Raw genomic sequence first — 23,652 nt, 5'->3', positions numbered from 1 at the left:
TCTTTCTTCCAATTTTGAGTGTATTTTTGTGTATGGTGTAAGAAAGTGGTCCAGATTCATTATTCTGCAAGTCGCTGTCCAGTTTTCCCAGCACCACTTGCTGAAGAGACTGTCTTTATTCCACTGGATATTCTTTCCTGCTTGGTCAAAGATTAGTTGATCATACGTTTGTGGGTCCATTTCTGGGTTCTCTATTCCATTGACCTGAGTGTCTGTTCTTGTGCCAGTACCATACTGTCTTGATGATTACCGCTTTGTAATACAGCTTGAAGTCTGTGCACTTTTTCTTTTAAAGATTTTTATTTTATTTTATTATTATTCTATTTATTTATTAATGTTTAGTTTAGAGAGAGAGAGAGAGAGACAGCATGTAAGTGGGGGAATAGCAGAGAGAGAGGGAGATGCAGAATCCAAAGCAGGCTCCAGGCTCTGAGCTGTCAGTACAGAGCCTGACGTGAGGCTTGAACCCACAGACTGTGAGATCATGATCTAAGCTGAAGTCGGATGCTTAACAGACTGAGCCACCCAGGCATCCCTTATTTTGTTATTTAAAAAAAATTGTTTTTAATGTTTGTTTATTTTTGAGAGAGGGAGGGAGAGAGACAGAGCACGAGTGGGGGAGGGGCAGAGAGAGAGCAAGACACAGAATCTGAAGCAGGCTCAGAACTGTCAGCACACATATCGGACAAAGGGCTAGTATCCAAAATCTATAAAGAGCTCACCAAACTCCACACCCGAAAAACAAATAACCCAGTGAAGAAATGGGCAGAAAACATGAATAGACACTTCTTTAAAGAAGACGTCCAGATGGCCAACAGGCACATGAAAAGATGCTCAACGTCGCTCCTCATCAGGGAAATACAAGTCAAAACCACACTCAGATATCACCTCACGCCAGTCAGAGTGGCCAAAATGAACAAATCGGGAGACTATAGATGCTGGCGAGGATGTGGAGAAATGGGAACCCTCTTGCATTGTTGGTGGGAATGCAAACTGATGCAGCCACTCTGGAAAACAGTGTGGAGGTTCCTCAGAAAATTAAAAATAGAGCTACCCTATGACCCAACAATAGCACTGCTAGGAATTTACCCAAGGGATACAGGAGTACTGATGCATAGGGGCACCTGTACCCCAATGTTTATAGCAGCACTCTCAACAATAGCCAAATTATGGAAAGAGCCTAAATGTCCATCAACTGATGAATGGATAAAGAAATTGTGGTTTATATACACAATGGAGTACTACGTGGCAATGAGAAAGAATGAAATCTGGCCCTTTGTAGCAACGTGGATAGAACTGGAGAGCGTTATGCTAAGTGAAATAAGCCATACAGAGAAAGACAGATACCATATGGTTTCACTCTTATGTGGATCCTGAGAAACTTAACAGAAACCCATGGGGGAGGGGAAGGAAAAAAAAAAGAGGTTAGAGTGGAAGAGAGCCAAAGCATAAGAGACTCTTAAAAACAGAACAAACGGAGGGTTGATGGGGGTGGGAGGGAGGGGGGGTGGGTGATGGGTATTGAGGAGGGCACCTTTTGGGATGAGCACTGGGTGTTGTATGGAAACCAATTTGACAACTTTGTATATTGGAAAAAAAAAAAAAAAAAAAGAACTATCAGCACAGAGCCCGACGTGGGGCTCAAACCCACGGACCGTGAGATCATGACCTGAGCCGAAGTCGGATGCTTAACCGACTGAGCCACCCAAGTGCCCCTAAGATTTTTATTTTTAAATATTCTCTGCACCAGACATGGGTCTCTAACTTATAACCCTGAGATCGAGTCACATGCTCTGCCCACTGAGTTGGCCAGGTGCCCCTTTTGCAGCTGTGATGGGACTGAGATAGTCACAGTTGGTGGGATGTTGGGAATTATTCTGATGCTTTTTTTTTTTTTAAGTTTGTTTGTTTACTTTTGAGAGAGAGAGAAAGCAGTGGAGGGGCAAAGAGAGAGGGAGACAGAATCCCAAGGAGGGTCTGTGCCGTCAGCATAGAGTCCATTGTGGGGCTTGAACTCTTGGAACTGTGGGATCATGACCTGAGCTGAAATCAAGAGTTGGACGCTTAGCCAACTAAACCCCCCAGGTGCCCCTGCTCTGATGCTTTTTAAGCCAGCTTAGTTTCTGAATGATTGGAGATAACTGATAATGTGATGAAATGTATTTTCTGGTTACCCAGATGGTTCCTTTTGGATTGTACTGAAACAGTTTTTCTAAATTTCTTCCTTTCAGCTTGAAGGTTTATTTATACTGTTCACCTGTTACTAAAGAGTTGTTGTTAACTAACCCGAGGTACAGATTTTGGGAGAAACGAATTGTAAGTTTCATTTTTCAAATGGCCCTAATTCCTTTTCTCAAGTGGGAAATATTTTTCAAGGTAGATTGAACAACATGTTGGGATTATTCATAGCGCAGTTCCTCCTACACTACATTTATCCGCATTTATTACAATATTGATGTTTAGTCTTAGTAATTCATCAGTTTAGAAGAGGTCGACATTTTATTGTTGCAGATTTGTTTTTCTTATCTCTGAACGGTTTGATCTGGGGTCTTAGTTTTATTGGTTTAGTCTCATTAACTCTTGCTAAGTTGTATTTTATTTATTTATTAAACAAATTTTTTTAAATGTTTATTTATTCTTGAGAGAGAAAGAGAGACAGAGTGCGAGTGGGGTAAGATCAGAGAGAGAAGGAGACACAGAATCCGAAGCAGGTTCCAGGCTCTGAGCTGTCAGCATAGAGCCTGACACAGGGCTGGAACTCACAAGACATTAGATCATGATGTGAGTTGAAGTCAGATGCCTAACCGACTGAACCAACCAGGTGCCCCTTGCTGAGTTGTATTTTAATACTTCAAAGTATAAAATGTTTACTGATGCAATTGATAAATCCTTTTATGTAGGTCATGGCATGGTTTAGGAAAAATGAACATAGTTTGTGGGTTATCATAAGGGACGATGACTGGAGTGAAAATAGGACGGGCAACTTTGAATCTGGCAGGGTAAATTGGATCTGTCCAATGGAAGGTCGATAGTAAAGGGGGGAAGCAAAACAATGGTATGTGGAAAATGTGAAGATGACAGGAAAAGTTCTGTTATAACAGTAATTACTGTAAATATGTCTTCAATTCTTGCTCAAAATACAGTTTTCTCAGTTTGGTTTAACAAAAATAGGCAAGATCCATCAGTGTTAGTTTACAAGAGACTTAGATAAACCAAAAAGATAAATGCAGGTTGAAATGGAAAAAAAGAAAAGAAAAGATGTGCTAAACAATTAGAAACTAAAAATGCCAGGGTGGCAATTTGTGTATCATACCAAATAGAATCGAAGGCAAAAAAAGACCTTAAGTTTCAAGGGGGATGTTATTTGCTGTCACAAGGAACAATGGACCAGGAAGACGTGAGCTTACATGCAATTGACAAAATAGCCTTAAAGTGGATAAAGTCATAACTGATCACCCGGGGCTCGATCTGAGAGAGAGAACCGTAGAGGGGGAGTGCAGCTAGGGTTCACTGTATGGATTAAGCCTTAAATAATTGTGGGAGCTCGCAGAGAAGTCTGAACAGATGTCAGCGAGTCTGTTTGATGTTTGTCTGTTGACAGCTCTCAACTCTCACATCCTCTTTCCACGTCTGCCCCACGCAGGCTGATGAAAGCCTGCCCCTCCCTCCGCGCTGACCTGAAGTTGAAACCACGCAAGCCCCGCACACCCGCTAACCCCAGTAAAAGCAGGGCCACTCACTCCTATCCCCTCTCAGCCACAAGAGCCACTTCCTCCCAGCTGGGGCACTGCCCTCCTCTCCCCAAAAAGTATGTTCACACACTCTTGGTGCAGGCGTGGCATCTTCAGCCTCCACCTCTGATGGTAGCTAGGGTGGGGTCCGTCCCCACTCCGCAGGGGGACACAACAGCAAGGCTGTAACCTTGGCCTGAGTATTAAGCCTGGGGTTGTTGTGGTTCACCCCTGCCAGCTGTGGGGAAGGGGAGCTGAGCAAGCAATGAAGAGCGGAGAGACGCTGGAACCTACAAAGACAAACTGGAACCCCCGTCCGTCTTCCACTCCTCCCAGCCCTGTAGTGTAGCCGCCCCTATTGCCGCCGAGTTGCACACTCCTGACCCGGGCCCCCCAAGAAGCGGAGGATGTGCAGCCGAAGGCGGGGGTTGCCGCGGTCCTGCCCTGCGTCTGCGGGTCGAGCCGTCAGATCCTCAGCGTGCATGAGCTGAGTAGGACTTCTGGCAGCTTCAGAGCACGAAGAAATGGTCGCTGCTTCTCTTTGGCCTTCCAGATCTCACGCGGAGGTTTGTCGGGGCCAGCCCCAAGCTGGAGGCGCACATGGAAGGGACTTCTAGGACAGTTCCCACTCAGCTGAGTCGATGTGGTACAAGGGCCGCCTCCCAATCTGGGGAAGACCAGGCGGCCCCACTGTTGTAGCTGGAGCACTTCCCACGCCGCTCCGAGAGACTGGAGATGAAGGAGGCAGGAAGACACAAGATTCGAAGGACACGATGAATGGGAACTAATAGCAATCCATAGCTTTACACCCAAAGGGAAAACAAGATCTTTGGTGTACGTGGAACATTTACAACAACTGACCACATCCTGTGTCCCCAAAGAAGTAAGAAGTCCTAGCGATCTGTGCTCTGACCACAATGCAGTGATGCTGGGAGTCACGGATAAAAAGGAGAGCTGAAATCGTCCCACACACATGAGAACTAAATGCATACAATAAACAACCATTAGGTTCAAGAGGAAATTGTAAAGAAAAACATCCAATACTTCGAACTGATGGACAGCGAGAACACGACACATCAAAGTGTGTGGAACACTGCTGAATTAGTGCTTGAAGGGAAATTGATAGGGTTAAGTACATTTCCGAGAAAACAAAGACTAGATAGAATTAAATGGAATAGGACTTCAACTCAATAAGAAGGAAAAGGAGCAGCAAAGCAAATCTAGGGATATGTGGAAGAAGGAAATAGTAAAGATAAAAGGACAAGTTAGCGATACAGAGACTGACAACCACCACAGAAAATAAAAGGAAGTTTAACAAAAGTAAACGCTCATCCTTAGAGGAATAGAGAGATATTTCCGCCAAGATTGATTTAAAAAAAGAAGATGCATATACAGATATGGAATGATAAAAAGGAAAATAACTATTAATAGCAGTAATGCAGTTTTTGAAAATTAATGACAGTATGATAGTTTAGACAAAGTGGATAAAAATCTAGATAAGCAGGAAAATACCAAATTGAGGCAAGAAAAGTGGAGAACTTGAATAAATATTGAAGAAATTAAAACAACTTACAAAGATCACTTCAAAAAAGCCCCAGGTCCAGATGGTTTTATAGGTGCATTTTGCCAAATGTTCAAAGGACAGACAGTCCCCATAGTAGATGAGTTTTTATAGGATATAATAGAGAAGCTGCTCACCTTGCCGGCAAAACTGATAATGATAGTGCATGGGGGAGAAAGGCCATTTGATATATGACCATGTGAGCATCCTAACTAAGGTAATAGCTACCTGAACCTAACAGTAGTAGACGACAGTGCATTGTGGATGCAGCGTGTTTATTCCAGAATGCAAACATTAACATCCAAATCTCCATCACTGTAAGTTTTATGAAAAATTATGTTAATTCATCTGTCAGCTTCTTACTGAATGCCTCTCGTGCTAGTTGCTGTTCTAGTAAACTGTGCAAGGGCACCGTGGAGCCCTCTGCTCTGTGGATTAGGCCAATACCTCATGGACTGACTTGGGGCTGGCCCCAGGCTGAGTTCGGCAGCACAAAACCTAAGCATGTAGAACATATGACCACATGTTTTACAAAGACTCAAGTTCATAGGGAGTGGGGAACAGTAGTTTAGGGATGGGGAGGTGCAGGGAGAACAGTTGAATTCTCTAAAAATTTTTTATTTTCAATGTTTACTTATTTTTGAGAGACAGAGAGAGAGAGAGAGAGAGAGAGTGGAGAAGAGGCAGAGAGAGGGGGAGACAGAGAGACACAGGCTCCAGGCTCTGAGCTGTCAGCACAGTGAGAAGAGTTGAATTCATGGAAATAGAATTGCTGCGTCAAAGGATATTTAAGTTTATAAGGCATTTAATCCATGTTGCCCTGTGAGCCATGAGAAAGGCAGTGCTTTAGCTCTGTCGTTTCCAAGCCATTAAAATGTTTCGCATAGTGAAATAAATCAGAAATTGTTATGCAGAGAGGCTTAGGAACTTCTCTTTGTCCCGTTTTTGTGTTTGAGATGTCAAAAAGCCGTGAAACACTGTGAAAATACTTAGTATGATGTCTGTGTGATCTCTTATTTTAATAGATATCAATTGAAATTGAAACTCCTACCCAGATATCGTTAGTCGATGAAGCATCAGGTGAGGTAAGTATAGATTAAATACAATTTAAAAAAATTATTATTGAGTGCTAAAATGATTATCTTCTTCTGTGATTTTGAATGTTCATTTAACTGTAAGTAAAAATTACAGCAATTGAAAGAGTTTGTAGGGGGAAAAATTTGTGATCTCTTTATCTTCTCCATCCAAAGGTTTGGACATGACTTGTGTCCGATTCGCTCCTTTCTAGTAGTACCTGCTAATGGTGAAGACTCCAGCTGTTGGTATCTCTACGTGATGTCATGGTCACGTTTATTAAGTTGATCATAATATTCAGGATATAAAATGGTGCTTAATGCTTTTGTAGCAAATTTATGTATAGTTTGATTTTTTTTTTTTTTGACTCATTTTGTTATTTAAGAAAGAGACCCTGTCCAGGTGGATCTAATGTATTTCTTTGTCCTTAAATTTAGAAGCAGGTACTTTTGTGTTGTGAATGTATTGTTTTAATAATAAGCACGACTGCAGATGTACTGTTTATTTGTTTATTGACATGCATGTGGGGGAGGCAGAGAGAGAGACAGAATCCCAAGTAGGCACCCACTCTGTCACCGAGCCCAACGCGGTACTCAGTCCCACAAACTACAAGATCATGACCCGAACTGAAGTCAAGAGTCAACACTTTGGGGCGCCTGGGTGGCTCAGTTGGTTAAGCGTTTGACTCTTGGTTTCAGCTCAGGTCATGGTCTCTAGATTCATGGGTTCAAGCCCTGGATCGGGCTCTGTGCTGAAAATGCGGAGCCTGCTTGGGATTCTCTCTCTGCCTCTCTCTTTCTACCCTGCCCCACTTGCTCTCTGTCTCTCTCTCAAAAAATAAATAAACATTAAAACAATTCAAAAAAAAAAAAAAGTTGGCACTTAACTGACTGGGCCACCCAGACACCACACTTTTATTTATTTATTTTTCACTTCAAATTATTCCTGGGGCTGGGAGGTATTTTCCTCTTTTGTGACAACTCTAATTAATATTCATTCCATGGTCTGGGTATAACTGCTTTGTTCACACGTGGAACTCTATAGGGTGTCTGTTGTGTGACTACCACCAGGCAGGGGCTGACTTTTCACATTTCCTCTCTGGAGGAGATGGGGCCTGGAAAGTAGTCCTCATTGAATTGTTGCCCGAGGGACGACCCTATGAGACTTAGAAGTCACCAAGATTTGTTTCCTTTCTCGGGCTGAAAGGAGGGAAGAAGGAAAGCCTGAAGGTTCCTAACAACTCGGTTGACTGACACTTTTCCGAGACTCCTCTAATTGCCTCACTGCCTCGCCACTCCTGTGGGTGAGAGGCTTTCTCAAAACTGGGCACGGGACAGCAGGCAGCTCTCGTTGAGCAGAGTCTCGCCGTCCCACTCTGGTCGTCTTGTGCGCTGTGGCTTTGCGTATTGTGTCTCCAGCACTCAGCACAGGACCGTGCTTTAAAGGGGCCACCAGAGCGAATGATGGTAGACTTCTGATAGCGAGCCGGTGTGTCCAGAGCTCTGCCCAAATAGGACAGTACACTGGACAGTGTTGACCGGGGGCCAGGCTACATCAGGTGTTTTCTATTTCCTTTTTTTTTTTTAGTTTAATAATAGCTTTATTGAGATGTAATATACCATACAATTTATTGAGATATCATATACCATCCGATTCACTGGCTTTTTTTTTTTTTTTTTAACGTTTATTTATTTTTGAGACAGAGAGAGACAGAGCATGAACGGGGGACGGTCAGAGAGAGGGAGACACAGAATTGGAAACAGGCTCCAGGCTCTGAGCTGTCAGCACAGAGCCCGATGCAGGGCTCGAACTCATGGACCGTGAGATCATGACCTGAGCCGAAGTCGGCCGCTTAACCGACTGAGCCACCCAGGCGCCCCTCACTGGCGTTTTTTAAAAGAAGATAGAAGTTTATTACTTTTTTTTTTTAAGTTTATTTATTTTGAGAGAGATAGAGAGCGAGTGGGGGAGGGGCAGAGAGGGAGGAAGAGAGAGAATCTCAAGCGGGCACCGCACTGTCAGCACAGAGCTGGATGCCGGGCTTGATCCCACAAACCATGAGATCATGATCGAAGCCAAAATCAAGAGTCGGACCCCTAACCAACTGAGCCACACAGGTGCCCCTGTCACTGGCTTTCAGTGTATTCACAGAGTTGTGTATTCATCACCCCAATCAATTTTAGAAAGGAATCCCTGTCCCCATTAGCCGTCATTCCCCATTTCTCCCTCCCCCAGCCCATGGCAACCCCTACTCTCCGTCTGTTGGATTTGTCTAATCTGAACATTTCATATGAGTGGAATCGTACAATGTGTGGTCTTGTGGTCTCGTGTGACTCACGCCTTTCACTTTGCATGATGGTTTCAGGGTTGACCCATGTTGTGGTATGTATCAGTATTTCGTCTTTTTGTGGTCAGATAAGACTCCACTGTGTGGATAGACCACATTTGGTTTATTTACTCATCGGTTGATCAATATTCAGGCTCTTACTAGTCTTTGGCCAGTAAGGATAGTACTGCTGTGAACATTTGTGCATGGGTTTTCATGTGGGTGTAAGTTTTCATTTCTCTCGTGTGTGTACTTGAGAGTGGAATTGCTGGGTCATCCAATCACTGTATGTTTAACTGTCACTTTATGGGCAACGATTCCCCTTGTGTCCAGGATTTGGTGCACGAGGAAATCAGAAAAGGCATACCACGTTCTTGAGAACTACTTGAATATATTCTGTTAAGGAGGGCTTTTTTAGGCTGGGTCCTAACACTAACTGCTGTTATTATTATTTTTTCTTTATTTTCTTTTTAGAAGGAAGAGATTGTTGTGACTCTCTTACCAGCTGGTCATTGTCCAGGATCAGTTATGTAAGGGGGCTCATCTACTTCACCATTTTATTTTACGTAGATGTGTGTTGTATTTATGTAAATGAATCTTTAGGGTCCAGAAAATAGTATGTGCAGGGAGATTTCGTGACTTCTTTAAAATGTAGATGGCGATTTCTTTAGTCTTCGTTTCCAAATTGAACTTGGGGGACTGAAGCAAAGATCGAGTTTGAAATGTGGCTTTCTTATAATGGAAGTCTTCAATGGCCATTTCTCCATTGACTTTGCATTTTCCTATCACATGGATTTGTCTCTCTGTGTGCAGGAATGATCTCCTGTAGTTGAGAGGGCTAACATATTTCAGGGGATTTCTATTGCCACTGCAGTAGTATTCCAGTATGTGCTTTTTTCCTACCCCAGGGGAAAGGTGGCCGCTGAGTGCCTGGTGTGGTTCAGAGCTACTGACATCCCATTAACCCTGTATCGGAGGTGGCTATGTGTGGCAGGGAACATTTGCTATGGATTTAGTATTTATTTGCTTTATTAGGATTCTGTATGAGACTTAGAAGTCACCAGGATGTATTTCTTTCTCAGGTTTTTATTTCAGGGCAATAATGGAACGGTCTTGTACACGGGAGACTTCCGATTGGCACAGGGGGAAGCTGCCAGAATGGAGCTCCTGCATTCTGGGGGCAGGTACTGGGCTTCACGTAATCCTTGAATGACCGAACCGTCTGCAAAGTCGTATTCCTCCTCCCCCCAGCCCCCAAATGCAAGCCTTTGTTTCCATTAGAAATCATAGTTTATTATGTGTCACGGTAAAGCAAGTTTTTCTTCTTCGGGTGGGATGATGGCAACATTCTGTGTGTTGATTGGGGTAGTATTTATGTGACCTTGTCAACATTCATTGAACCTTATGTATAAAATCTGTGTATTTTATTGTGTGGCAATCATTTCCCAACAAAGTTGATTTAACAGAAAAATTCCAAGTGGAATGGGACACCCTATAAAACAACTGAGAGTTTAAAGTTTACGTATATTTTATTTCACAGTGGATGGTTAATACGAATTGTTGCTGTTGCTGTTTTTCCAGAGTGAAAGACATCCAAAGTGTATACCTAGATACTACTTTCTGTGATCCGAAATTTTACCAGATTCCTAGTCAAGTAAGTCTCCTTGGAGAAGTAGGGTGGTGACTGGACCGTGGCCATTATTTTTAGTAGGAATTTTGTAGAATAACAAGTCAGATCATAATTGTCCCCGTTGGCCTTAATATCTGTGACTGTTGGGAATGGAAGGGGCGACGATGCTCTTAAAAGTGTCCAATGCCTTTTAAAATCCCGCCCAGGAGGAGTGTCTGAGCGGAATATTAGAGCTGGTTCGCAGCTGGATCACTCGGAGTCCGTACCATGTCGTGTGGCTGAACTGCAAAGCAGCTTACGGGTATGAGTATCTGTTCACCCACCTGAGTGAGGAATTTGGAATCCAGGTACGGTGACAGCTCTTTCTTTTCTGTTGTTCCTTCCAGCCTCTCCTCTCCTCCCCCAGAGACCAAGCCCAGTAGCAGAGGGAAGCAGCCCGTCACAGGGCGTGTGTGGCGCAAGTTGGAAGCCCCTGTGAAGTAGGATGTCACCTCTGTTTGTCCACCTCCTCAGGGGAGGAGCCCACGGCAGCCCTGGTGGCAGAGAAGAGCCCACAGAGGAAGTATTTTTTTTCAAAACTGTGGGTCACACAATAAATTTCGTGATTGTGACGAGCATTGAAAATAACTTGGGAAGTACCTGGGTGGCTCAGTCGTTTAAGTGTCCAACTTTGGCTTAGGTCGTGATCGTAGTTCGTGGCTTTGAGCTCCGCGTCGGGCTGTGTGCTGACAGCTCAGAGCCTGGAGCCTGCTTCCAATTCTGTCCCCCTCTTTCTCTGCCCCTCCCCCGCTCTCACTCTGTCTCTCTCTCTCTCAAAAATAAACATTAAAAAAAAAAAAAAAGAATCTCGAACTAGAAATTATCTGAGTGTATTGCTTGCAGTCAGAGTGATTATCGTTTTGTGACAGTTTATGTAGGGAATCAGACACATGCATGTCTGTTGTGTGTACTGGGAAATCTATTTCTTACTGGAGGTCACGGTCAAGGTATGCGAAAACCACTGTCCTAGAGCCCCGAATCCTGTGGGTGGATCCGTGTCAGATGAGGCTGGCGGGGAGTTTTCGCCTGTCCCCTTGCCCGTGGTTCTGTGTGCCGGGCTCTGGAACCGAGCAACAGAGCCCGGCATGGGAATGTGGCTGCTAAGCACGCGGCTGGTGCTCTCGTCCCCTCAGAGAAGATGGAGGTTTGGGAAAGACTCTGAATAAAACAAAGTGCTGGAGCTAGTTGGACTTTTTTTTGTTTGTTTATTTATTTATTTTGAAAGAGAAGAGAGAAAGAGCACGAGCGGGGGTTGGGGGGGTGGTGCAGAGGGGGACAGAGGATCCCAAGTAGGCTCCACACTGTCAGCTCAGAGCCCAGTGCGGCGCTCGAACTCACAAACCATGAGATCGTGACCTGAGCCGAAGTCATTTGCTTAACGGACTGAGCCACCCAGGCGCCCTGGCTAGTTGGACACTGAAGTTCCACTTCGGTTTGGGCCTCGTAACATGGATCCCCCAGCTGGCAAACGTGTGCCCGGAACTTAATTATACACAGAGTAATTCGGTAAAATAAAAAAGATCTAGCTTTTCTGCATTTGAGATTTAAAACATTCCTCCTTCACTTCCTCCATAAGTCTTGACTCCCTTAGTCCTTCTTTCCTTAAGTTTGTCCTTCCTTAGGTCCTTCTGTCCAAATACATTGGTGTAAAGTTGCCAATTCTCCATTTTGGGAAGGATTTGCTTTCATTCTGAGACTGTCCTTCCTGTTGTTTTGGTGTTAAAGTGTCCTTTCAGATTAATGTTTATTTTTGAGGTGGGGGAGGGGCAGAGAGAGGGAAACACAGAATCTGAAGCAGGCTCCAGATTCCAAGCTGTCAGCACAGAGCCCGACGCAGGGCTCAAACTCACAAACCGTGAGATCATGACCGGAGCTGAAGTCTGACCGTTAACTGACTGAGCCACCCAGGCTTCCCGGCTTTTTAAATTAAAATCACAGCGATAACAGGTTGTGTGTATATGCACGCACTTATCTATATCATCTGCCGTATGTCTCCTCGTGTCCTGTCTCGGCCAAATACAGAGATGGCAGCTGCTTCTCAGTCCCTAATTTGTCTCGTACATTTTCGTGCATGTGAAATAGAGAAGGCAGGAAGCTCCTGGTCAGAAGGCTGAGGAGTGGCCAGGGAGGGGGGAGAGCAGCCTCTGGTGGTGACCTGGTGACCTCAGAGTCACCTGGAGTGAGCCCTCTCTTAGGCTCTTTAATCCCTCTGTAGGGGAAGGAAACAGTTTCATACCAGGAATTTAAAAAGGGGCAACAGGGAGGCTTCAGAGATGATCTGTGGCAACTTTTCAGGCCCCTTTATTTTTGTTGAGGATCGAAGTTTCTGTATCTCTGTCTATACATCTCAAAATTTACCCGTTTTAGTCTCCTACTTAGAGAGTCCAGAAAAGCAAATTTGTTGTTACTTCTTGTTAGTCATTAGTAAACAGGGAGGGAGCGGAATAGGCCACAGGATAAGTAAGCAATTGTGCTTGGATTCTTTTTATACTTGTCTTGGTATAAATTACCCACAGTGATTTGACATTATCCTAATCTGTTGTTAATCAGACTTCAAAATGAAAATACTTTTTTTGCCATTTTGTAGTCCTAATATCAACTGAAGTACATGTTACTTACTTTGAAGAAGAGAATTTTTTTAATGTTTATTTATTTTGAGAGAGTGTGGGGGAAGAAAAGAGAGGGAGAGAGAGAATCCCAAGCAGGCTCTGCGCTTTCGGCATTCAGAACCTGAGGCAGGGCTCGAACTCGTAAACTGAGATTATGACCTGAGCCAAAATCCAGAGTCGGCTTAACCGACTGAGCCACCCAGGCCCACGTGTAAGAAGAGAGTCTTTCAAGAAAAACAGACACACTGGTTTAACAATTTAAAACAATAAAGACTACCTTAAAACTCTACAGGTGGCTCAAGTTTTTTGTTTTTTTGTCTGCATCTGCCCCTCCCCCTGTTAATCCAGTAAAGGGGCGTGTGGTAAGGGGCTTCCGGGTCTCTGCTTCCCACTCCAGCTGTGTTCCCCCCACCAACTGCCCTTACTTACCATGGCATGCGGGGGACGTGTCTTCACAAGTCAGTGATTCTTGTTTCCATCTGCTGTGTTCACTGCTGTATCCCTGATATTTAGAATAAAGCTTGACACGTAGTAGGCGTACAATAAATATTATTTGAATGACTCTTGATGGATTGAAGGACAGTAGAGTTGACCTTGAACAACACAAGTTTGCACTGCACAGGTCCATTGATGCGTGGGTTTTCTTTGGTAAATACAGCATTGTATCCCAAACAGTAATGTATGGTGACAGATGGTAGCTGTACTTGTGAACACAGTATAATGTATAGACTCACAGAGTTGTCTAAGCACTTACATTGTACGCCAGAAACTAACGTAACGTTGTGTGTCAACTATACTTCGATAGAAAAATACAGTGCGGTACTCTAAGTGTATTTTCTCTTTCTTACAATTTTCTGAATAACGTTTTCTTTTCTCTAGCTTGCTTTATTGTAAGAGTATGGTATGTGATACATACACGAAATATGTGCTAATGGACAGTTTATGTTACTGGTAAGGCTTCTGCTCAACAGTCAGCTGTTAGTAGTTACGTTTTTGGGGAATAGAAAGGTATGTGGATTTTTGACTGTGGGGGCTGGCGCCCCGACCCCTGTGTTGTTCGGGGTCAGTTGCATCAGTGTGATTCAATAAAGTCCACCAATTGGGCGTCCAGAATTTTTTATTACCACCACGAATAGGCGCTAAGGCTGACTGGTGCGAATATGATGTTTGTACTTTGTTGACGTCCTGACAGGATACCAGGGTGCGCTGAAATAGCCAAAAACTAGGTTTCAAGAAAAAAGAGAGAGTTCGCTAAGTGGATAATTTGCCGTAATTAGCCTTGAACACCTTCTTTATAGAAACTACAACTCAAACAACATGCTCATCTGTGTTATTTTCCTCAGGTTCACGTGGACAAATTAGACATGTTTAGGAACATGCCCGACATTCTTCATCACCTCACAACAGACCGGAATACTCAGATCCATGCCTGTCGCCATCCGAAGGTACAGAGTATAAACTGTGTTCTTATTGTTGGTGTGATGCATGAAAAGCAGAATTTTAGGTCCAGAAGGCACCCCTGAAATCCCATTTTCTAGGCCCTTCAGTTTACACATGTGAAAACTGAGGCAGAGATCCGACGGCGTTAGCCTGAGGCCGTGCACTGAGACATTCCAGTGCTCCTTGCCGTGAACCACGTTAGCAAATAGACACAGACCCCCAGGGTTCTTGTGTTTTTTTTTTTTTTAATAATGTTTATTTATTTTTGAGAGAGAGAGAGAGAGACAGAGTGGGAGCAGGAGAGGGGCAGACAGAGAGGGAGACACAGAATCTGAAGCAGGCTCCAGGCTCTGAGCTGTCAGCACAGAGCCTGATGCGGGGCTCGAACTCACAAACTGTGAGATCATGACCTGAGCTGAAGTCGGATGCTTAACCAATTAAGCCACCTGGGCGCCCCCAGACCCCCAGGGTTCTTAATGAAATATATCCATGTACATTTGATACATATTTATTTGTAATGAGCTATGTAGTGACTAATGTATTTATCATGAAATTAATATGTTAGTGCTTATGAGTTAAGAAAACATTTATAATCCATTACGATATATGTTTGAGACTCATGACCTATGTGCACATTTGTAAACTATTTTTCTTCTACTCATTTGAGATAAATAGCTAGATATAACTTTGCTTCAGATTTTGAAATAGTTTTATCTCTTACTAGTCCAATTTCAAATGAGCATTTCTAGGTCTTTGCAACTCATTTGTTATTTATTTTTGTTATTTTTTAAAATTTTTTTTATTTTTTAAAATTTACATCCAAATTAGCATATAGTGCAACAACGATTTCAGGAGTAGATTCCTTAGTGCTCCTTAACCATTTAGCCCATCTCCCCTCCCACAATCCCTCCCGTAACCCTCAGTTTGTTCTCCATATTTATGAGTCTCTTCTGTTTTGTCCCCCTCCCTGTTTTTATATTATTTTTCTTTCCCTTCCCTTATGTTCATCTGTTTTGTCTCCTAAAGTCCTCATATGAGTGAAGTCATATGATTTTTGTCTGTCTCTGACTAATTTCACTTAGCATAATACCCTCCAGTTCCACGTAGTTGCAAATGGCAAGATTTCATTCTTTTTGATTGCCGAGTAATACTCCATTGTGTGTATGTATGTGTACACACACACACACACACACACACACACACACACACACACACATACTACATCTTCTTTATCCATTCATCCTTGGATGGACATTTGGGCTGTTTCCATACTTTGGCTATTGTCGATAGTGCTGCTATAAACAAGGGGGTGCATGTGTCCCTGTGAAACAGCACACCTGTATCCATGGATAAATGCCTAGTAGTGCAATTGCTGGGTCATAGGGTAGTTCTATTTTTAGTTTTTTGAGGAACCTCCAAACTGTTTTCCAGAGTGGCTACACCAGCTTGCATTCCCATTTTTGTTATTTATTTTTGAATGCCGCCCTAGAACTCCCTTCATTTATTAAAAGCCCTTCTATTATTAAATGTCAGGTATTAAATTTTGGATTTGCCCTCAACATTTTGTTTCATTTCATTTTATATAGTCATTCAGCATCGCAAATATTAAATCATGATCTTCAGAAGCTGGGGTTTGCATCATCATAATTTTCCCCTAAGATTTCAAATATCTGAGCATTCAGATGCTGAATAATTTTTATTTTAGTAAACACTGCATTTATATACTTAAATACTCATTGTGGTAGTAACATTGGCTCCGTCACCTGAAAACCTAACGTAAACTTGATCAGCCCTAAAGTAAAGCATAATGTAAAAAAAAAACAAAGAATTCTTATCTACAGCATGGAATATTCTACTTCAGACCACTGTAGGATAGCTACAAGGTAAGAGATTATTTTGATAATTGGTAAGCTGCATATTAGAACTCGAGTCATCAGTTTCATTCTTTTGTTTGTGTGTCTACACACACACACACACACATACTCATTGAATTTACGGATGGGTCAAAGTCATGTACATACAGAATAGCAACTATTTTGTCCCTTTTTTTTTTTTTTTTAAGTTTATTTATTTATTTTTTGAGAGTGCACGGGGAGCGAGATTGAGAGGAGAGACTCCACATTGTCAGAGCAGAGCCCGATGCAGGGCTCAGACTCACGAACCATGAGATCATGACTTGAGCTGAAATCAACAATCAGGCACTTAACTGACTGAGCCACCCAGATGCCCCTGTTTTATCCCTTTTCTGTTGGACTTGTAGCCTCTGGTCCTTACAAGTCCTGTAAATTGGCATATTTCTCTTTGCTCTGAGTTTTCTTGCATCCCATGAAGTAGCTAAATTGGCAACGGTCACTCCTGCCACTTCCCGCATGGCTACCTGCCTTGAAACACTCCTTCTAGCGGCTTCATTCTTAGGTCACACGGCCTCGGGAGTACTGCTCACGGCTCGCAGAGCCCTGGTGCACCCCTGCAGCCCTCCTCCTCATCAGCACACGCACCAAAGGCCCTTGATGACATTTAGTCTGCACTGAATGCTAATGGTTTTGCAGGACCCCTGTCTAAACGTGATGTCTTTGGGAAAATAGTCCCATTGTCTTTCAGCTTTTTTTTTTTTTTTTGCTTTATTCTCTAACTGTATTTTGAAAAAATTGGATGATCGGTAGCCTGTATTCACAGTTCCCCCAGTTGTATAGTAGTGTCCTGTTTTTAGTGTATGGAGGGGGAGCCGGGCACCCCTGGTGAAGGTCACAATGTGTGTTGTGGTTACTGTGGCCTCATTAGTCTCAAGTGTAGATCAAATCTCCCGCATTTTGTTTTTCTTTCAGGACATTGACATTTTTGAAGAGTCCAGGCCAGTTCCGCAGAATGTTTCTAAATTTGGAATTATCTGATTATCTCCTCATGTCTGCTTTTTTATTTCATGTCTGTAAACTTATCACAGCATTTGTTTTTGAGACCCTGCCCACAAACAGATTTGTTGAAAACGTGGAACTGTTTTTCGGTTTTTGAAATCTTTTTAGGCAGAAGAATATTTTCATTGGAATAAATTACCCTGTGGAAATATTTCCAAAAATAGAATTCCACTCCACACAATCAGCATTAAGCCATCCACTATGTGGTTTGGAGAAAGGACCAGAAAAACAAATGTAATTGTGAGGTAAGAAAGCAACGTCATAGGTCTTTTGAGAGAAACCTTGCTTTTGAAGCAAATTATGTGCTTTATTTTAGTTTAAATGCAAATCTAGCCTAACCCAAAGAGGGGGATGTATTATAATTGTGGAAAATAACTTCTGAAATTTAAACGCTAAAGAGGTTCCGCTTCCAAAACCTGTCTCCTGTCTAAATTTCCTGAGGTCTGCTCCAGTTGGGTGGCTCGAGAGTGAAGGCATCTTGTTTGGCCTCACTTGGGAGTGAGTTGACATTGTGGGGAACTAGAAGCCCTTGGTGGAACTGAGGGGCATAATGATCAGCATATTGTAGCAACACTTCCTTAATATTGGGTATTCACAATGTCCACAAACCTTTATGTTTCTGGAAAGAGGTCCCTCTTGTCCCAGGGAGAAACCCTTGATTATAGGGTGATTTCATACCGGAATAGCAGAAGATGGGAAGGCATGAAATTTAAAACGTAGCTTAGTTTTGATAAAAGACCTCTAAATTTTGTGTTTTCCTTTCCTTTTAGGACTGGAGAGAGTTCATACAGAGCTTGTTTTTCTTTTCACTCTTCCTACAGTGAGGTAAGAGGATCCCACATACTCAGAACCCCATTGCCAACTACTTCGGTGGCATTCATGTTGGATGGCAGCAGTCTAACCCCTTGGCTGCCAGAGGGATCTCTTTTTCTGTTGCTTAAGATTTGTTGTGGCTTTTCTGAAGGAAATTTAGGGAAGATATCTCAGTAGATGAGCTGTGTTTACCAAGCACAAAGGAAATTGCTATTAGCACCTGTTTTCAGCCTAAACACAGAAGAATTCGTATGATTAAGGTTTTCTTCCTGTCTTGCTTCCTGCATGTATTTTAACTTCCCCACTTCAATTGTTTTCAGTCGTCATGAGAGGATCATAAATCCTTTTTAATTTTAAAATTTTATTGTTGTTTTTTTAAGAGGATGTATAAAGCTTATCCGAAGGAGCACTATAGATAAAACCATGATGGGTGGCCTTAAGGTGCTGTCCGGAGTTTTGGTCTCTTCTAAAATTTGCGCTGGAAAGCTATTTAAAAAACAGTCCTGAACATTCAGCAATTGGGGAAGAATCAAAGTGATTGAGATAAAAACCTCGTCCTTAAGAAGGATGTATACTGTATTAGAATGACTCAATTGAAGAAGGCCTATTAAATGGTTTTGTTAGGATCCTCTTTATATAGGAAATTGACCTACTACAGTGGAAGTTGATACATGTGATTTATTTGCAAACTCCTCACGCACTTCCAAAGTAAATGCTAGCATCTTCTAAGTGCTGAGTTTTAGTAATTTTGTGTATGTGTCAGGAAAAAAAAGGTATATAAAAGCAGACTTTGAATGACACTTTAAGTCACACATAATTTTAGTTTGACCATTGCAGCACTTAAAAATTGATTTCCCTGGGGGCTCCTCGGTGGCTCAGTTGGTTAAGCTCCGACTTGGGCTCGAGTCATGATTTCACGGTTTGTGGGTTCGAGCCCCGCGTGAGGCTCTGTGCTGACAGCTCGGAGCCTGGAGCCTGCTTCGGATTCTGTGTCTCCTTCTCTCTCTGCCCCTCCCCATCTTGTGCTCTGTCTCTCTCTGTCTCTCAAAAAATAAATAAATGTAAAAAAGAAATTTAAAAAAAATTGATTTCCCTGGTAACTATTATTTTTGTATTTGGGATATGTGGTTACAGCACTGCAGCAGTGAGCCGTGGATGTGTTAATGATTTGTACAGGTGGATTCTTCCAGAGCTCCAGGTAGTGGCATTCTTATCAAGTCAGCCATAGTACTGTAAATGACTAGCATATTATCAAAACATCACAGGGGCGTCTATGAAATATCTGACCTTACCTTTCAGATGCAAATAGGCTATCCAAGAGCAGCTTGGAAGGAATTCACTGTGATGATAGATTTTAGTTAATGTGTTCTTCCCCCATTTTATCCTGAAATCTCATGTTGTTGTCAGAGTCCCCTCCTGGGGATCTGTCTTTGGCTGGCATTGGGCTCAGCATCTGGGTCCCTTCCTGTCCATCCTTCAATGGCTGGTATCCTTGCTGTCTCAGCCACGGGGCAGGCGTCTCGTTGGTGAAGAGTGTAGGCCTTACTTCTCACTCAGGGTTACATCTGGCCCCTTTCACTCCTTCGGTGTAGTTAGCACCCAAGTTGGGAAGCATAAGCTTTCCTGGGATTTGATGCAATTACGTTCCAATAAGGAGATATTTCCCTGGTGTGTAAGCAGACACGAAGTGGCTGAACGCCCTCGCCCCTCCCCACTCCCCCTGGGTCAGCACCAGTGATCACACACAGCGGAGGGTCGCTTTGAGCTCTGCGGTGGGGAGGAGACCTGCTTTCCCGAAAACTCTATTCATAGGCCTATATCCTAAGTATAGATCATGCTGAATTAGATTTATAAACATAAATAGATTTAAGGATCATTTCCTGTCAGTTTTGTTGTCTAAATACAGCTGATTCTCCTTATTTGTGGATTATTTCCAGGTTCACCTGTTCACTAAAATTTGTGACCCCAAAATAATAGTCACAGCACTGCATGGCTGTTTGCAGACATGCCTAGCAGAATGGTGGGAAAGGGGTTAACGACATGCATATTCCCAATTTCGGAATTGGGTGGTACTTACCCTCTCTGCTCAGCTCAGGGCTAACAGGTGTCCTTTTGCAGTCGGTTTAGCGCTGTGTTGAACACACTTCTGTGCTTTCTGCTGGGGACTTCCTGTTTAGAACAGCCCCTAAGTGTGGGGCTGGGGTGCTGTGTAGTGTTCCTAAGCATGCACAGAGGCAAGGGTGGGCCTTATGGAGAAAATACGTGTGTTTGGTAAGCTTTTACAGACAGGAGTTATGGTGCTGTTGGGTATGAGTTCAATAGTAATGAATCAACAGTACGAATTAAGTAGGTGTCTTTAAACAGAAACCCACAGAAAACAAGGTGATGCACTGATGGGCTCACAGAGACACTGTGACTAGAGGTCCACTGGAACCTTGTCTTTTCCTCAGGAGCGTGGTTCAGTGTTTGCTAATTCTAATGTTTTTTAAGTTTGTTTATTTATTTTGAGAGAGAAAGGGGGCAGGGAGAGAGAGAGGCAGAGAGACAGGGTGAGAATCCCAAGCAGGCTCTGCACTGTCAGCACAGAGCCCAATGTAGGGCTCAAACCCATGAACTGGCAGATCATGACCTGAGCGGAAGTTGGATGCTTAACCAACTGAGCCACCCAGGTGCCCCTAGTGTTTGCTAATTCTAGACCTAGAGAACATAACCCCTGCAGGTAATGAGAATGGACTGTGTTTGTGAATGGTTTTAAGGCAGGCATCTGATGTGACGACATCAGCTTGTACAAGTGACAAACGGTGGCTCTCTGGTGGGTGTCTCTTGTCTCCTGTGGCCACTTCATTTCTAAGTAGAAGTGAATCATTTCTGGTATAGGTTGACATTACTTTCTTTATCCCTGTTGCCTTGACAAGCCTGAGATTTCTGCTAGCCTCAGCTTTGAATTAATTATACAAATCGTAAAAGTTGTGGGCTGGTAAATAATAGTTTGTTTGCATGCCTGCTCTGAAAGTGCAGGAGAATTTGCTTATGAAATCTATCTGAAGAATGAATGGGTCTTGTTTTCCTCTCCTGTTTTCAGTAAGGTAGCCACTTTATTTTAATACGGAGTTATTGATAATTCCTAGATTCCTACCTCTTTTGATTTGGTTCTTTATTTGAAAAAGTTGTTATGGGGTGCCTGAGTGGCTCAGTCAGCTAAGTGTCTGACTTCAGCTTAGGTCACAATCTCACGGTTATGGGTATGTGCTGACAGCTCAGAGCCTGGAGCCTGCTTTGGATTCTGTGTCTCCCTCTCTCTCTGCCCCGCTCCAGCTCTCTCTCTCTCTCAAAAATAAACATTAAAATTTTTTAAATAAAAAAAAAAGTTGGGTTCTAATGATTACTTAGAACTCAGTCTCCCCATTTGCAGAAGGGAATAAAAAACCTTTGTGTTGTCATTATAATTTTTTTAATGGACAATTTTTTTTTAATGTGCTTTCAGAGTTTTGTTTTTTGTTTTTTTTTAATGTTCATATGTTTTTGAGAGAGAGAGAGAGACAGAGCACGAGCTGGGGAGGGGCAGAGGCAGGAGAAACAGAATAGGAAGCAGGCTCCAGGCTCTGAGCTATCAGCACAGAGCCTGACGCGGGGCTCGAACCCACAGGCTGCGAGATCACGACCTGAGCTGAAGTTGGACACTCAACTGACTGACCCACCCAAGCGCCCCTGTAATGGATAATTTCATTGAATGTTAAATAAATGCCAGCTTGGTAACAGACCAAGCACTTGACATGCGTTATCTCATTTATACTTCTAGATGAAGACCCTAACACTTAGAGACTTTCAGTAACTTAACCAAGATCACAAGGTCACCAAGATCTAATAAATGACAAAGCTGAAACTTGTCTGGGTTATAGAGTTGTTTTGAGGAATAGCGGCAGAGTTTCTCTGTCGAGCATTCTGAGCTTTGCAGAAAATCAAGCTATTCATGAAATTTCTGCATGTAGTTGTCCTCTAGAGAAAAACATTACAACAAATCAAGCATCCTGGAAGATGTAATTTTCTTATTTTATTTGTTGGAGAAAAGAAATGTAATTCGAAGACCTTGCTTTTTTGTGTGTACTAAATACTCCACTTAATTCTAATTTACTTGAAGGGAATTTGTTAATTATGGGTGACTTTCTTAGACAAGGAGACTAATGCACTTTAAAGAAATAGAGACTCTTTGAGTTCCATTAGTCAGTGATTCTTAGTCCTTTCTGTGGAACAGAATCACCTGAAGAACATTTCAATATCCTGAATCCCAGGCCCCACTGTAGCTCAGTATCAAAAGGACTTTTGGGCATGGGGTCTCAGAGTTGGAGATTTCTTTCTCCTCTAATAGAGGCCCCCAGGTGATCCCCATGTGCAGCTAGTAGTGAGAACCACACCATGAGAAAGTTCTTCTCTTTCTCCTGGCCTCCCTTTTGTTTGCATCCATAATACCCACATTTCTCACCGCAGAGATAATCGATCCATTTTATTTTCCTTCTTCTAGGTTAAAGATTTCTTGAGCTACATCTGTCCTGTGAATGTGTATCCCAATGTCATTCCAATAGGCACAACTATGGATAAAGTTGTAGAAATGTGAGTAATTGCTACTTGTGGAACTTGTGTCGTTGAACACGATGGATGCAGAGGATAGTTTCGGGTCTGAGAACAGGGGCCAGGACATAAGATGGCTGTAAATACGTGTCTGGTTGGGAGCATGATGGCTTTCTTCCAGTGGGTATGTTATAGATAATCCTAAAGGCTGCTGGGAGTCTGGCATAAGGGCACAGTTGGCATTGAGGCCCTCAAGAGAAAGGGCAGGCTGTATTTACACACTCTTGTATTTTATCATCACTGTGCCTTAGCTTCCAAACTCTAGAGTGAAGAGATCAAATTTATGAGATTTTGTATGAGATAAGTCAACCCCATTAAACAGGTGAGAGTAATCAGCTAGCCATACTGTATTCCCTGAATGTCAGGTGTCCTGTAGTACTTAATAATCTTGCAGAATAGGGAACTGCTTTTCTGCAAAGCAAGAGCAAATACATGGGTTTTGCTTTCCCTTAATCCTACAATTATTATTTTTTTTTTTTTAATTTTTTTTTTTAACTTTATTTATTTTTGACACAGAGAGAGACAGAGCATGAACGGGGGAGGGTCAGAGAGAGAGGGAGACACAGAATCCAAAGCAGGCTCCAGGCTCTGAGCTGTCAGCACAGAGCCCGATGCGGGGCCCGAACCCACATACCGCGAGATCGTGACCTGAGCCGAAGTCGGACGCTTAACCGACTGAGCCGCCCCGGCGCCCCTTAATCCTACAATTAGATAGCTATGTACCAGGTTGTATTTAAGTGCTCATATTTACCACTTAATTATAGTGAAGTGGTTTTTTAATTATTAAACATGGCTCTTTGGTTTTTAAAAGTAGTTACATGATTTTCCCCTGGCCAAGTTTTTATAATCTCTATAAAGTATGCTTACATTCCAGTAGCTTTCCCAACAGGA

The 23,652-nt window shown here is 42.8% G+C and overlaps 1 protein-coding gene across 12 annotated transcripts in view; it reads left to right on the top strand.

Moving 5' to 3' along the window:
* Nucleotides 1-23,652, top strand: part of DCLRE1C (DNA cross-link repair 1C) — a 90,268-nt gene that overhangs the window by 56,428 nt on the left and 10,188 nt on the right. For 6 of the 12 annotated variants that reach the window (XM_042944949.1, XM_042944951.1, XM_042944948.1 and 3 more), the window contains 10 exons: nucleotides 2,232-2,316; nucleotides 6,318-6,377; nucleotides 9,167-9,222; nucleotides 9,775-9,876; nucleotides 10,274-10,346; nucleotides 10,529-10,669; nucleotides 14,314-14,415; nucleotides 17,431-17,567; nucleotides 18,093-18,147; nucleotides 22,655-22,743. In XM_042944949.1, coding sequence (XP_042800883.1) covers nucleotides 2,232-2,316; nucleotides 6,318-6,377; nucleotides 9,167-9,222; nucleotides 9,775-9,876; nucleotides 10,274-10,346; nucleotides 10,529-10,669; nucleotides 14,314-14,415; nucleotides 17,431-17,567; nucleotides 18,093-18,147; nucleotides 22,655-22,743 — 900 coding nt within the window. Of the gene's footprint in view, nucleotides 1-2,231; nucleotides 2,317-2,801; nucleotides 5,610-6,317; nucleotides 6,378-9,166; nucleotides 9,223-9,774; nucleotides 9,877-10,273; nucleotides 10,347-10,528; nucleotides 10,670-14,313; nucleotides 14,416-17,430; nucleotides 17,568-18,092; nucleotides 18,148-22,654; nucleotides 22,744-23,652 lie in introns of those variants that run through there. The other 6 variants (XM_042944960.1, XM_042944953.1, XM_042944957.1 and 3 more) reach the window with 6 other exon arrangements.

Source organism: Panthera leo, chromosome B4, assembly GCF_018350215.1.
Source record: "Panthera leo isolate Ple1 chromosome B4, P.leo_Ple1_pat1.1, whole genome shotgun sequence".
In the NCBI taxonomy this organism is placed as follows: Eukaryota; Metazoa; Chordata; class Mammalia; order Carnivora; family Felidae; genus Panthera; species Panthera leo.
Note: the sequence above shows the minus strand (reverse complement) of the source record. Positions and strands in the feature narration are given on the sequence as shown.